This window comes from Heterobasidion irregulare (assembly GCF_000320585.1).
Source record: "Heterobasidion irregulare TC 32-1 unplaced genomic scaffold scaffold_10, whole genome shotgun sequence".
NCBI classification, from domain to species: domain Eukaryota; kingdom Fungi; phylum Basidiomycota; class Agaricomycetes; order Russulales; family Bondarzewiaceae; genus Heterobasidion; species Heterobasidion irregulare.
Window position 1 is genome coordinate 571,873 of NW_009258206.1, and position 14,492 is coordinate 586,364.

At 49.6% G+C, this 14,492-nt stretch overlaps 3 protein-coding genes across 3 annotated transcripts; all 3 read right to left on the reverse strand.

Annotated features, from left to right (window-relative positions):
* Positions 1-4,121: 4,121 nt before the first annotated feature.
* Positions 4,122-5,471, reverse strand: HETIRDRAFT_174182 (uncharacterized protein; the record flags this gene model as incomplete). The annotated part of the gene is made up of 1 exon (XM_009552424.1): positions 4,122-5,471. One exon carries the CDS (start codon positions 5,469-5,471, stop codon positions 4,122-4,124), a length of 1,350 nt encoding a protein of 449 aa, XP_009550719.1.
* A 3,537-nt stretch (positions 5,472-9,008) lies between these two features.
* On the reverse strand, positions 9,009-9,374 carry HETIRDRAFT_52338 (uncharacterized protein; the record flags this gene model as incomplete). The annotated part of the gene is made up of 1 exon (XM_009552202.1): positions 9,009-9,374. A coding segment is annotated over one exon (366 nt), but the record flags the coding sequence as incomplete, so codon positions are not given.
* Positions 9,375-9,451: 77 nt separating this feature from the next.
* Positions 9,452-10,675, reverse strand: HETIRDRAFT_326572 (uncharacterized protein; the record flags this gene model as incomplete). The annotated part of the gene is made up of 1 exon (XM_009552425.1): positions 9,452-10,675. One exon carries the CDS (start codon positions 10,673-10,675, stop codon positions 9,452-9,454), a length of 1,224 nt encoding a protein of 407 aa, XP_009550720.1.
* Positions 10,676-14,492: the final 3,817 nt, after the last annotated feature.

The following is a 14,492-nucleotide window of genomic DNA, read 5'->3' on the forward strand; positions in this document are numbered from 1 at the left end:
GCTACGGCCGGTAATGGATTACCAGAAGCTCAATGAAATAACGATCAAGAACAAGTACCCTCTACTGATTATTCAAGAATTACTGGATCTCTTGACAGAGGCGGAATACTTCTCACTGGTGGACATCAACATAGGATACAACAACGTACTTATTAATGAAAAAGATGTCCACAAGGCCGCGTTTGTAACAAATCTAGGAATGTACGTGTTACGACTGCTCGTCGGTAACCCCAAGAGTAGGAGGTTCTTCCCTAGGTCACTCGTGGAGGATGTGTGGAACGGTGGTCTCGACTGTACATGTAGCACAGGAGCCTAGAAGTGTATTGCGATATAGCAATGAAGACTGTAGTAGGAAGACTACAGTGGATGAGGGTGCTGTGGTAGGAAGACCACAGTGAAGGTTCCTGTATGTGAAGATACAGGGGAACGAAGAGAATAGACTGGAGATCCTCAGCCTATTCTATGGGCCTTTTATACTACTTTAGGAAGTAGGGCGTGAGAATACCGAATATGTATCCGTAGGTATTCTCTAAGTCGTCTCTCTCAATAACGACTACTTTTGTGCTTCTCCGTTGGTCTCCTTCCGGCCAGGAGAGACTAGGAGGTTCATGCCCTGCGTGTGAGTAATTTATAAGGCGGCGTTCCATGCCCGCTAATACAATAGGCCCGTGATACTCGACCAACGATAAGGTGATCCGTTGGGAGTGGATGACCAAGGTTAATATCTGTACCTTGGTGTACGCCTCAACCTGTGAGGCCGCGTGATATTTGTGATGATCGTATCGGAATAGACCGCCGTGTAGGCCCGATAGAACGTGATCATAACAATACCCCCTTTCTACGTCCTATTCGCCTGGTAGGACCACGCCTTGCGTGTCATCGCCGCTCCATATACGATTTGCTTTCTTGATCCAACGATGGTCGCCGGATGTGACTTCCGGGACATGACTTCGTTTTCTGGGAGGAAGACTGACTTACGTCGTTTGATCCTCTAGGAGTTTTCCATCTCCGTTGAGCTGTTTGTTTGTCGAGTCGCGAGGTTATCCAGGCCTCCGCTCTCTAGGATGTTCTTCCTTCACCCGTGGGATTGATTCTGCCGCGGGTAAACCTCATCGCGGTCTTACTTCCAGCCCGCTTCTGGAATAGTATCAAGAAAGGCGTATGAATGCGAGTGGTGTGTGGATGAATAGAAACTCTAGCGTGTGGGTTCCGATTCGTGTCATCAGGTTCTTCTTCTTCCTTCTCTGAGGGCCAAACCTCAGTGTTTCCAGGATAGTCGTCTATCCTCATGATTTTGTTGTTTCCTCAATGGCGACGTACCATGCCTAAGCATGAGTCGAACGGCCAAGCAGTATTGCTCCCATACGGTGAGCTCATCTCCGGTGAGGGCGCCCAATCAAAATCCCAAGCAGTATTGTCCCCATACGGTGGACTCATCTCCGGTGAGGCAGTTTACGACGTCCAGAGTTTGTTTTTCACAAACGTGGGCCTATGGTGGGGAATACCACGTGTAGTGTTGGGTTCGAGGCAAGGATGTGAAGAGAATTAGACTTGAAAGGCGCAGCGAGGAACAAGGAGGAGTCTGACTCCTTTTCCAAGTCTGCCCGTTCGCTTGCACGAATGGACATCAAGACCACAGCTGATATATTTGTCGGGTTGCGAGGTATACCCACGACTGGCAGTTTAAACGTCATGCGGGACGGTCCGTAGTTTATCGTCGTTTCGGACGATCCGTAGTTTAACGTCTTTGCGGACGTCCTTCATCATCAACATGGAATATCTGTGGGAAAAAGATGTTTCTGCACGCCGGAATTTCCATCGGTTGTGTGCATAGGGCCTTAGACCAGACTTTATCCGCTCCAGATTCCACTGAGGCATGATGGACGGTTTATACTATATCAAACCGGATAACTTGTAACGCCTCAAGGTTATGAGACCGCTCAGTTTAACGCCGTGAGGTAGGCGGACCTGCAGTTTAACGCCGTGCATTAGGCGGGCTTGCAGTTTAACGCCGTGCGATAGGCGGGCTATCATCTGACTATGTCCCTCGAGTCACGATAGGCTTTTCCTCCGAGGATGAGGGTAGTTTAATGTCGTTTCGGACATTATCAGCGTCGTTCTCGTCAAGGACGACGTTGATGATGATCCCTGTGCTAAAAGGGACGAATAGTTTAACGTCATCTCGGACGGTTGGTGACCACGGTCTTGGTCAACAACCACAACTCCTATTCGGTAAGGAGCACGTAGTTTAATGTCATTGCGGACCGATTGACACCATGGCGGTCAATCCACAACTCCTGTACGGTAAGGAGCAAATAGTTTTGTGTCATTGCGGACGATTCAGCACCAGAGTGATGAATCACAACTCCCATGCGATCGGGAGCAAGTAGTTTAACGTCATTGCGGACGCATTGGTGTCCAGGGGATTGGACGTCAATGACAACCCCTAGGTTTAGGGGCACTAGTTTAACGTCGTTTCGGACGCGCGGTATCTTGTCAAGATTGCCACGCACGATCCCTATGCTTGAAGGGACAGTAGTTTTACATCGTTTCGGATGCCCATAGTTTACCGTCGTTGCGGACGTCGATGCCATTGGCCTCGAACAATCCCTATGTGGAAAGGGACAATAGTTTAGCGTCATCGCGGACGTTGTTTTGCCACAAATATTGTGGAAAAACAATGCTTAGTTTAACGTCATCCCGGACGCTTCGTAGTTTATCGTCGTTGCGGACGACGTACAGTTTAACGTCTTGAGGGACGATCCTAGTTTTACGTCGTTGCGGACGATTCGCGGAATAGACTTTGGATGAGTGGCCCGCTCTTGTCGTTCCTCCGCTATGTGGACCAGATGAGAGTCGCGTGACCTAGTCCCTTCCTACTAGATCTTCGACTCGAGGCACGTGTCCTAGTTGCCTCCTGACTAGGTCTTGGAGCGGAATTTCTTGTACTTCGACTCCAGGACTAGACTGAGCGCTCCATGAAGAGATGCTTGCTCTTCCATGTCCCCAGACCCCTCGCTTGGATTTGAACCAAGACGACCCGATATTCTTTTACCGAAAAGCGAGTGAATATCGGAAGCGCTTCGACCTTTTATAGGCAGGGTTCTGTGACGCGAGTCCTTCCGCGCTTCGCCAGAATGCAACCACGCTCCTTTGGTCAATGGTAGTTTAACGTCATCTCGGACGGGGATAGTTTTCCGTCGTTTCGGACGAAGACTAGTTTAACGTCATTGCGGACCCTAGTAGTTTATAGTCATTGCGGACCGAGCCTTTGGTAGTTTTACATCGTTCCGGATGTAATTTGTGGCCTCGCATTATTAGGAAGACTTGTGAGGTAGAGGCGGCCCGCTCTCTACATCATCTCATGCGCCAGCTGTAGGATCCCCTAATGCGGAAACGATCCTGTAAAACGGGAGATCCAAAGTGGGACGTCCCAAAACACCAGTCAGACCTTGACTGTGAGGGTTCACGATACGAGTTATGCATCATAATTTCTTGACTCGGACTTGCAACCGGTTATGTATGGGCACTTCGCTGTACCAAGGCGAAGAGCCGGCTTGTCGACACCTACGAGTAGAGTATATGTCATGTAGAGGGTTCCCTAATGCAGAAAAAACCCTGTAAAACTGAGGATCCAAATGGGACGCTCGATGCATCTGTCAGATTAACTCCTTGACAGCGAGGATGTGAAAGGTTCCGCCGTAGGTCGTACGTGGAATTATGCCCGCTGTTGTCCTTGATTCGTACCATCATTTGAACCTAGGACTAATGGTCAGGTACTTCCCCTGCCTTCTTATCTTTTCACAGTTTTAAGACATGCAGGTCCGATAGTTTAGACGTCATTCCGGACGCGGGGTAGTTTAACGTCTCTTTCGGACGAGGTCGTACAGTTTAACGTCTTGAGGGACGATCCTAGTTTTACGTCGTTGCGGACGATGGATAGTTTTACATCGTTTCGGATGTGATTTGTGAGGGAAAGGAGTTCCTCAACTTCCTTACCCCCTTTCTTCTCCTTGTGCCCTGTTATTAGTTTGTTTAATAATCGGAGGGTCCTTGATAATCCCCGCCCCCTTCGTCAGGTCGATAGTAGGGGTCCGCTTCGTCGTAATTTCCGGGATCGTCTAGAGCATCCCATGCATCGAGCTCGGATCTAGTCCACGAGCTATTTCTTCGAGCCTCCGAATCAGTGCGGCGAGTTCTGCGGCTACTTCGGTTATCCTCTCTTTCGTGCGTACGAAGTCGAGCACTAGGAGGAGGCGATCTAGGCCGGTGTCGAACACTCCGGCCAGCAGTTGTTCCGCGTCCGAGGGTTGTCTGGCTTCCCCGACTCCGCCTTCCCTCGTTTCTTCGATAGACGGGCGGTTCCTCCTCGTCGGTATTTCCTTGGGATAGGGAAAACCTCGTATCCGGTGAGAGGGGGGAGTCGCGGTATGGCTATGCGCTGTAGAAACCTCTCGTTGTCTCGGTGGAGGGTGCTCCACGACCGTGCGCGGAACCCTCCTTGGATTTGGTACAGGCGTGGTGTGTTCTCCGGGACGTGGTACGTTCCAAGTGACAACCCGGAAAGGGTCGGTTCTGCTTGGTTGGACGTTCCCCAGTTCCCCTCCGAAGAGGAGAGCTGGAAGGAGCTCTCGGTTGACGTATTGGGAGAACTCGTCAGGGTGGATGAGGAGGGCTCGGGGTCGCCCGTCATTGTGGGCGTACCAGGAGGCTGTGTCTGGGTCGGTTTGGAGGGCGAGCGCTCTGATCTGGAGACTGGCACTAGCCAGTCGTCGAGGTACGTCGCTATGTTCATTCCCGGGTTGTCCTGCTGAGAAGTTAGCGAGTCTTTGGAGGGCCATGGCTGTGGCCATTTGTATTACCGCGGAGATGGTGTTCCGCTGGAGGAGCGCGTCCGCGTGTCGCTCCAGTTCTCCGGCGTGAGGATCTGCACGAGGGGTAGGTCCTCCCATGGAGCTGGGAATCGGTCCACTAGTTGGTACTGGTGGAGGTGCAGTTTCTGATAGAACTGGTATTGGTTCAGCTTCTCCATGGCTTGGGAGTTGAGCTGTCGTTCTTGCTCGAAATCCCGAGGGACCTGCAACTCCACTATTTGGCGTGCCTTCACTAGGAGGTGGAACTCCCACTGGTAATTGGCCAAGGCTCGACTGGTTTCGGTCATCAGAGTTTTCATGCCGTGGTGCATCTCGTGAGGCCCTCTCCGGTGAGGGTCTTCGGGTTCTTTCCCTTTCCTTGAACTTGCCATAGTCTTCGGCGTCGTCGTCGGAGAAGTTGTTGAGATGAGGGGTGAGGACGCCGGTAGCTCTTGGTTGTTGAGGACTTGTTCCTCTATCAATTCGTCCAGCATCTGGTCGGTGAGGACTTGTTCCTCTTTCCACTCGTTCGACATCTGGATTGGCGACCATAAGGACGACATCGGGGGAGGAGTTTCTGGATGGAGACGAAGCATCGTGGTCGTCGTGGAGGAGCATTCGAAAGGGGGATGTGTTTGAGAGGGGAAAAAGGTGAGAGGATGTTTTGTTGGAGTCCTCTTGTTGCTCCTTTTATAACCTTTGTTTCTCCTCTCAGGCTGTTCCCGGACGGGGTTTGTCGGGATATTGGTCATGGAAATCTTTCATGGCTTCTTCCGCCGTTCCCTTTAGGAGAGCGTAGGGCTCCCAGGTGTTGTCTGCTTCGGGATATCCCATCCATTTGACCAAGTATTTGGTTCCCCGTCCTTGTCGTTTTGAATCCACGATCATTTCTACTTCGTAATGTTCTTCATCATTCAATACCTCCGGTATTGGTCGCGCGAAGTTTTCTCCGTGGGCTTCGGTTTCTCTATATTTAGTGAGTACTGCGGCGTGGAACACCGGGTGAATTTTCCACTGCGGAGGGATTTGGAGTTTGTACGCCAGGGTTCCTACTTTTCCCAGTATCTTGAAGGGGCCATATCGCCTAGGGGCGAGCTTGAACTTAGGATGGGTTGTTCGAATATGGGTTCCTTCTAACCATACTTGGTCTCCTTCCTCCCATTGGGGAAGTTTCCTGTGAAGATCCCGGTCTTTGGCGTAATTGCTGGCTATTTGTAAGCTAGCAGCGGCTTCTTCCTGAACTTCTGTGATCGTCCTAATGCGTTCAGCTACCGCAGGTACCTTTGTCTCCAGCGCCGTGTCAGCTGAATAGGGGGGGTTGAAACCGTATAGCACTTCGAAAGGAGATTTCCCGGTGGCCGAGTGTTTCCGTGTGTTATGTGAGAATTCGGCGAACGGCAAAAGGTCTACCCAATTGTCCTGATGGTAGTTGCAGAACGTTCTCAGGAATTGTTCGATCTCCTGGTTTACCCGTTCCGTTTCTCCATCTGTTTGGGGATGATACGCCGTGCTGAGAGCGGCGGTGATTCCTAGCCGTTTCCAGAGTTCTCGGGTGAATTTGGCCGCAAATTGAGGGCCCCAATCGGACACTATTTTGGTCGGCAGTCCATGTCGATTGAAAACGTTATTTTGGAAAAGCACGGTTGTTTCTTCTGCCGTGATCGTTTTCTTGCATGGGGTGATGACTATGCCTTTTGACAGACCTTGATCCACTACCACGTTAATTGAGTCGAAACCTTTGCTTTCGGGTAGGTCCGTGACGAAATCTGTCGAGATGAATCGCCAAGGAACGTTGGTGGTTTCCAGAGGGTGGATAGGTGGGTGTGTCTTGTGTGTCAAGTTCTTCGTAGACTGGCATATGGCACATCCATCCACATATTCGTGGATGAATTTAGTCATGTTTTGCCACCAGTAGTGTCGTTGCACCATTTCCAATGTTTTTGCTCTACCCGGGTGTCCTACCGCGGGTGCGTCATGATGTGTTTTGACGATGAGTCTTCGGATAACGTCGTCTTTGGGGACGCATATGTGGCCGTTGCGTCTGGTGATTCCGTCTTCATATGTCCAATGTCCCAATAATCCTCTCATCCCTTGTGGTCCTACTCGTAAGAGCTTTGCGAGGGCTACCCTCGTTAAGGCATCATGTTCCGATTTCGAGTGTCGGATGAGGGCAATGAGGTTTGAGGAGGCGATTTCCGTGGACTTTATATGCCGTGTCGGGGATGGTTCTACCAATGTTTCGTCGGATTTGTTGAAAAGCTTGGCCGGGAGTAAAATTTGAGATTTGTTGTCAGATTCTACCCCCTCACTTAGGTCTGGACGCCTGGACAGAGCATCGGAGTGATTTGTTGATCCTGCTTTATAGCTGAGTGTAAAGTCGAATCTGCTCAAATAAAGGCTCCAACGGGCGTGTCGTCGTGATAGGTCTCGCGCCGTTTGGAAATGTTCCAGGTTTTTATGATCTGTCCAAATCTCGAAGGGGTGTCGTGCGCCTTTGAGGTAGTGATTCCAGTGTTCCAATGCTTTTATTATAGCCAAGAGTTCCCGGTCGTGAACATCGTAATTCCGCTCTGCTGGTGAAAACGATCCAGAGAGGAAAGCGACTGGGTGCCAGTCGCCATCTTTTCCTTCTTGTAGAAGGGTAGCTCCATAGGCGATTAGTGATGCGTCCGTTACTAATCGATATGGGTGCATGGGATCTGGATAGTTCAAGACGGGTTTACTGATAAAGGCTTTATTTAACCGTTCGAAGGCTTCTTGGCATTTTGCAGTCCAGTTCCATTTCTCGTCCTTTTTGGTGAGGTCATGTAGGGGGCGCGCGATGAGTGAGAACTTGTCAATAAAGCGCCTGTAGAAATTCCCTAGGCCCAGGAAGGAGCGGATGTCGCGGACTGTGCGTGGGATTGGCCAATCTTTTATCGTGTCCACCTTTGAGTCCTCCATGGCGACATGGTCTTTTGAAATTGTGTATCCCAGATATTGGAGTTTTTCCTTGTAAAACTCACATTTTTCGGGTTTCAAATATAGATCGTTGTCGCGTAAGATTTGGAAAACCTGGTTTAGGATTTTGACATGTTCCGCCATGGTTTTGGAGAAAACGAGGATGTCGTCCATATATACGGTTATCTTCCGGGCTGTGATGAGCTCCCTGAAGATCATGTTCATCATAGCTTGGAAGGTGGCTGGTGAGTTGGTTAGGCCGAAAAACATCACCGTAGGTTCGTAAGAACCTAACGGAGTGATGAAGCTCGCCTTCCACTCATCTCCCTCTTTGATGCGTATATTGTTGTATCCCCATCGCACATCCAATTTGCTAAAAATGACGGCCCCTTTTATCACGTCCAGTAGTTCTTGGATTAGTGGAAGGGGGCACACATTCGGGATGGTGTGCGAATTCAAGTGGCGATAGTCCTGTACCGGGCGTAGTTTTCCATCTTTTTTTCCTATGAAGAAAAATGGGGCTGCTGTTTGCGAGGTGGATCGACGGATAGTTCCTCTTTCCAGATGTTCCTTGATGAATTTTCCTAATTCGTCGTGTTTTTCCGGGCTCAGGGCGTAGATTTTGGGCACTTGAGGTTTGAAGGTCGGTTTTAAGTCAATGGCATGATCCCAGTAGGTGTGTTCTGGGAGTCGCTGCGACTTTCGTTCGCTAAAGATGTCCAAAAATTCGTGATGCGCCTTGGGAACTCTTTCCTTTAGATTGGTGACGATAATTTCGTCTTCCAGGTCTTGGTCGAAGCTGGCAAATCCTGACGGTTCGGGGGCCAGTTTCCGAATAACTGGGTCCCAGGTGGCCTGTTTTCCTGAGGGTTTGTCTGGGAGATCAGGTTCTCCCTCGTTTGGTGAAAGAGATGGCTTGTCTTGAGCCTTTCGTTTCTCTTCTGCGTATTTCCTTATGTCTTTTAGGAGCCATTTCCTTTTGAGGTATGCTCGTAGTTGGACACCAAATGTTCCGCTATGGTCGCGGAGTCCTACATCTTCCGATAGTCTTCGGAGATGTTCTAGGCGCTGTTTTTCGCGCTCGTTAATGCGTGGTTTGTGCCGTGGTTCCACGTCTGATAACCGCCTGCTGTATGGCGGTTCTTCCCTTGCCCTAGTGAACCCATGTGGTTGCTGGCATTTCTGGGGGCACCGATCGAAGTGCACTTCACGTCGCCTCCACTCGATAGAGGGATCGTGGTATTTCAGCCAATCTGTTCCTAGGATAAGGTCGTCTTTCCCTAGATTGGAGATAAACATCTGGACGCGCTCGGTATGCGTTCGTCCACGGATGTCCCGAATGGTGAGGTTCACATCCAAGGCGGATCGGATAAGACCTGCTTTATTGATGGTGTCATCGACATTCCGGACGCGAATGGGGTTGTTGAGTGTGTAGGTGGGGAAACGATGTCTTTTGACCCAAGTTTCATTTACTATAACCCCTTCGCATGCCGAGTCGATGGTTGCCTTTGCTCCAGCGTTTTGACTCCTGTTTGATACTTTCACGTTCAGACGTATGGGGGTGATGATACGGTCGTTCATTGCTCCAATACGAATACAAGTGCGGGCATCAAACTCGGGTCGTCCTTGACCTCTCTCCTTCGCTGGTGAGGGAGAGGTCAGGAAAAACGCTCCGCGTGTCCCAAGATTACTTCTCTGGCTTCATCTTCTCCTAATTCTCCGAGCACTGCTCCGATTCGAGCAGAATGACTGACGCTTCCGTCTCCCCGTCGTCCGTTAGGTAGCATAGCGCGCTGCCCATGGTTCGTCTGGGGTCGTCCGGATGGGGTAGAGTGAGGACGTTCCATCGAAGGACCAGGTTGTGGTACCCGCTGGTTGTTGCGATGAACATCCTCTGTCTCCATTCCTCGATATATTCCCGCTTGGTCTCCCATAGCGGGTGCGTCGTCTTCTCCTTCCAAATCAACCGCGCGGTTTCCTCTCCCTGTTGTACCCATGCGTTTCTTCGAGTTTCCTCGAATCGGTCGAACGCCTCTGCGTAGTGACGGGCAGTCAGCATTCCAGTGTCCTGTTTTTCCACAATGGTAACAGGCGCCAGGAGGCTTGCCGTCATGTTTCCGTTTTTGGCTAAGGGCATTGCGCTTGCGTGTCGCGTCAATGTCCATGTCAACGACTTGGTTGTTCATTCTACGAGGGGCGTTTGTGGAGTTGTAGCGGGGAGAGATTTGGTTATGGAAACGACTCAGATAATCGCTTCGAAAGGAGGTGGAGTTGGCGAGGATGGCTTTTTGAGCTGTTCTGGCCCGCAGCCGTCCATCTATTTCGCAGGCTGTATTGATCCAGTCCTGAATGGTATCCTTGGGCTGAACTTCCTTGTCATATATTTTGTCCATGACGCGCGGGTCTAGTCCGCGTTGGAAGTAAGGGACCTGCTCTTTTTCGGAGATGTCGGCATCGGCGGCAATGAGAATGAATTGGTTGGAGTATTCATCAACCGTCATTCGTCCTTGGGAGAAGGCCATAAGTGCGCTTCGCGCTTTGTCGGTCTTGCCCGTCTCCCTAAACTGTAGCTTGAACTTTGCTAGGAAGTCCTTCCAGGTGCCTAGATCGGTGGGGGGGTCCGCTCCTACTGATTTTAGGAGAAAGTTCTCCGCCCAAGCTCCTGCCGTGCCATATCTCATGCATGAGAGCACAAGGGATATTTTGTCTTGATCGGTCTTGTACCGATCGGATTCTGCTGCGAAAAGAAGGAGGCATTGGAGCATGAATTTCTGGGATTCAATGCGGTCGCCTGTGTAGTTGTCTGGGAGTTTGACTTTTCCTCTTCCGGGTTGTACTGTCGCGGAAGGGGTGTTTGTAGAAGTCGAAGCTTGTCCCGACATTTTGGCGAGTGGTTCGTTTCGGGTGTTGATCGGTGTTTGGTCTGGTGAGTCGGAGTCTGATTCCGAGGTTGTTTCCTCTTGCTCCGAGTCTTCGGGGATTACCGGCGCCGGTTCCCTGTATTGTGGGGCTAGTTCCCACTGAGCTTCTGTTTCGTTCCAAATATCCTCTTCTTCTGTTCCGTCTTCAAGGGTGAAGTAATAACGCCCGTTTCGGTATGAGCAGTTATCGTAATTCGGAGGGGCAGTTCCGTTATTGTCTTCGTAGACCCAGAAGTCCCCTTCGCGCCGGATAGGGCGATTGTTGTGACGGAGTTGGTTATTGATACGTCTAGTGCCGGGTGGATATTCCTGGCCTAGGTCTTGCTCCAGAGTGTGTGCAGTAACGCTTTCTCAATGGGGGTCTATATCCCCACTGAGCAAGGTTATGAGAGAGGGTGTGGCAGCAAGCTAGTGCGAGCAAGGTAGGGGCAGAAGAGTCTATTCTAGTGTTACGACTGCTCGTCGGTAACCCCAAGAGTAGGAGGTTCTTCCCTAGGTGTGAGTAATTTATAAGGCGGCGTTCCATGCCCGCTAATACAATAGGCCCGTGATACTCGACCAACGATAAGGTGATCCGTTGGGAGTGGATGACCAAGGTTAATATCTGTACCTTGGTGTACGCCTCAACCTGTGAGGCCGCGTGATATTTGTGATGATCGTATCGGAATAGACCGCCGTGTAGGCCCGATAGAACGTGATCATAACAGTACGAACCTCTGGTGATGTATTTCGGACTCACCAACTCGCCGGCGACGTTTTAAACTATGATGAACTCGCTTTTCAAGGACCTTATCTATGGAGGAAAGGTAGCCATCTACATGGACGACATTCTGGTGTTCTCAAAGACTATGGACAAACACATCAAGACAATGCAGCAGGTTTTACAGATATTACAGGACAATGACTTATACCTGCAACCCTCGAAGTGTCATTTTCACAAAAAGAAAATCGACTATTTGGGATACGTCATATCCCATGGACACCTGGAAATGGACCCAATCAAAGTAGCCGGAATCATGGAGTGGCCGACTCCAACTAAAGTCAAGGAGGTCCAATTATTTTTAGGATTCTGCAACTTTTATTGCAGATTTATCAAGGATTACTCGAAAATAGCTAGGCCGCTATTTGAATTAACACAGAAGGAACACAGCTGGGATTGGACGCCAGCATGCGAAAAAGCATTTCAAGCACTCAAGAAGACATTCATATCGTCCCCAGTGCTTGTCATGCCAGAAACTAGGAATCCCTTCCGCATCGAATGCGATGCATTGGATTTCGCCACAGGAGCAGTATTATCACAAGTCGCCCCAGATGGAAAATGGCACCCCTGTGCCTACATTTCCAAATCGCTCTCACCCACAGAACGCAACTATCCTATATACGACAAAGAGTTGCTAGCGGTTGTTTGAGCCTTCGAAGCTTGACGACATTACTTGGAGGGCGCCGAGAACCCAGTAGATGTCTGGACGGACCACAAGAACCTAGAATGGTTCAGATCAAGTCAAAAGTTGAACCGTCGGCAAGCAAGATGGTCATTATTCCTCTCACATTTCGACTATAAATTAACACACAAGGCGGGAGTCACCAATAAATCCGACGGTCTGTCATGGCGTCCAGACCATAAAGAGGGGGTGGAATTTGACAATTCAGGCGAAACACTCTTGGAACCCAAACTTTTCAATCAAGCAAAAGAAACAGGGCAGAGACCTTTCGCAGACATCAACGAAATTACCACAGAAGGAGAACTAGACCCCCACAGGATATGGCATATTAGAGCCACAGGACGAGGAGGTGTCACAATTATTGACGAAGACCTCAAGAAATGAATTATAGAGGCAAACCAGAAAGACAAATGGCTAATCGAAACTCTAGCCAAAATCAAGGAACTAGGCCCTCGCAGCATGAAGAAAGGCCTACAGGAATGGAATGACAAAGAAGGACTTGTTCTATACAGAGGAAAAATCTATGTTCCCCAAGATGAACAACTTCGTTGAGAAATAATCAAGATGAATCACGACAATCTAGCCGCAGGACATCCAGGACAAAGAGGAATGCTAGCCTCAGTAGGACAAGAATTTACTTGGCCAGGAAAATCAAACACAGTCCACCAATATGTGGAAGGATGCGCAACCTGCCAATCTACAAAGAATGATACACACCCGACAATGGTTCCCCTCCAACCAACAGAGATTCCAGACCGACCCTTCGGAACGATCACTATGGACTTTATTACAGATTTACCCCAGTCAAAAGGATTTGACTCACTCCACATGGTAACCGACAGATTTACAAAGGCAGCGATAATCACACCATGTCTGAAAAGCATCGACTCAGACGGAACAGCCCAACTACTACTAGACCACACCTGGAGAAGATACGGACTGCCCGATAAAATTATATCGGACAGAGGAACACAATTCGCGTCAAAAGTAGCGCAAGCACTACTCAAGGAACTAGGAATCAAGTCGGCGCTCAGCATGGCATATCACCCACAGACAGATGGCGCCACCGAACAAATGAACCAAGAACTGGAGCAATACCTCAGAGCATTTTGCAACTCATCACAGGACAACTGGGCCGATCTGATTCCTTACGTAGAATATGCCCACAATGTACATCAGCATTCAGCCACGAAGAAGTTACCATTCGAACTGCTACATGGATACCAACCAAGAGCATATCCAGCCATTATAGGAAACACAAACGTACCCACTGCCGACGCGCGACTCGATGCTCTGCAATGTGCTAGGAAGGAAGCACAAGCCAGCCTCGAAATCGCAGCCGAAGCTATGAGGATACAACACGACCGTTTTGGAACGGAATTACCGCCCTTCAAGAAAGGAGACCAAGTATGGTTAGATGGAAAGCACATCCACACGGACCACCCCTCAGAGAAACTAAGACCCAAATGATTTGGGCTGTTCGAGATCATTGACACTATTGGAACAGTCAATTTCAGGCTGAAACTGCCCAACAGCTGGCAGCGCATTCACGACATCTTCCACGCTAGTCGACTCACGCCCTACAAGGAGAATATAGTATATGGGCCCAACTACCCGAAACCAGCCCTGGACCTAATCAAGGGGCAAGAAGAATTTGAAGTTAAGAAGATCATCGGAGCCTGACGTTTTGGCCAATGGAAGACCCTATAGTACCTGATCAAATGGAAGGGCTATCCTGAATCAGATAACTCTTGGGAATCGGCGGCGAACGTCATCAATGCCAAGGAAGCCATCATGGAATTCTACCACAGGCACCCCTCTGCAGTCAGAGGAATGGAAGCTTCAATCTTAGCCTTAACAATCGAACTGGAGTACAATAGAGTCGCCGAAGAAGATCAGATCAAAAAGAAGCTTCAGAAGCATCCAATCGGATGAAGACTTCTATCCACACAATTGGAAATTCCCCAGATCATGGAAGCAATCAACATACGGATGACACAGCTAAAGAAGCGATCGGTACCTCCGCAGTCAAGAAAAAAGAAATTAACGATCAACGATCGAGGAACTCAATCGAAGAAGCCCAATTTAGGCGTGTCTAGATCTGTGCCGCAGCACCAGCAATCAAACAGCGCTAATTGGCACATACAAGCTTATCAAGAGCTACAAAAACAGACGAATCGAGGTTTAGCATGGTCAGGCAAACGACTATGACCCCCGTGTTGAACCCTACACTAGCAGAGGTCGCCATATACACCTCTGTCGCTACCGCCACCTTTCTAGCTATCTCTTTCGCCATCATTCTCATAGGAGCTATCTGTCAAGGATCCTGCATCATT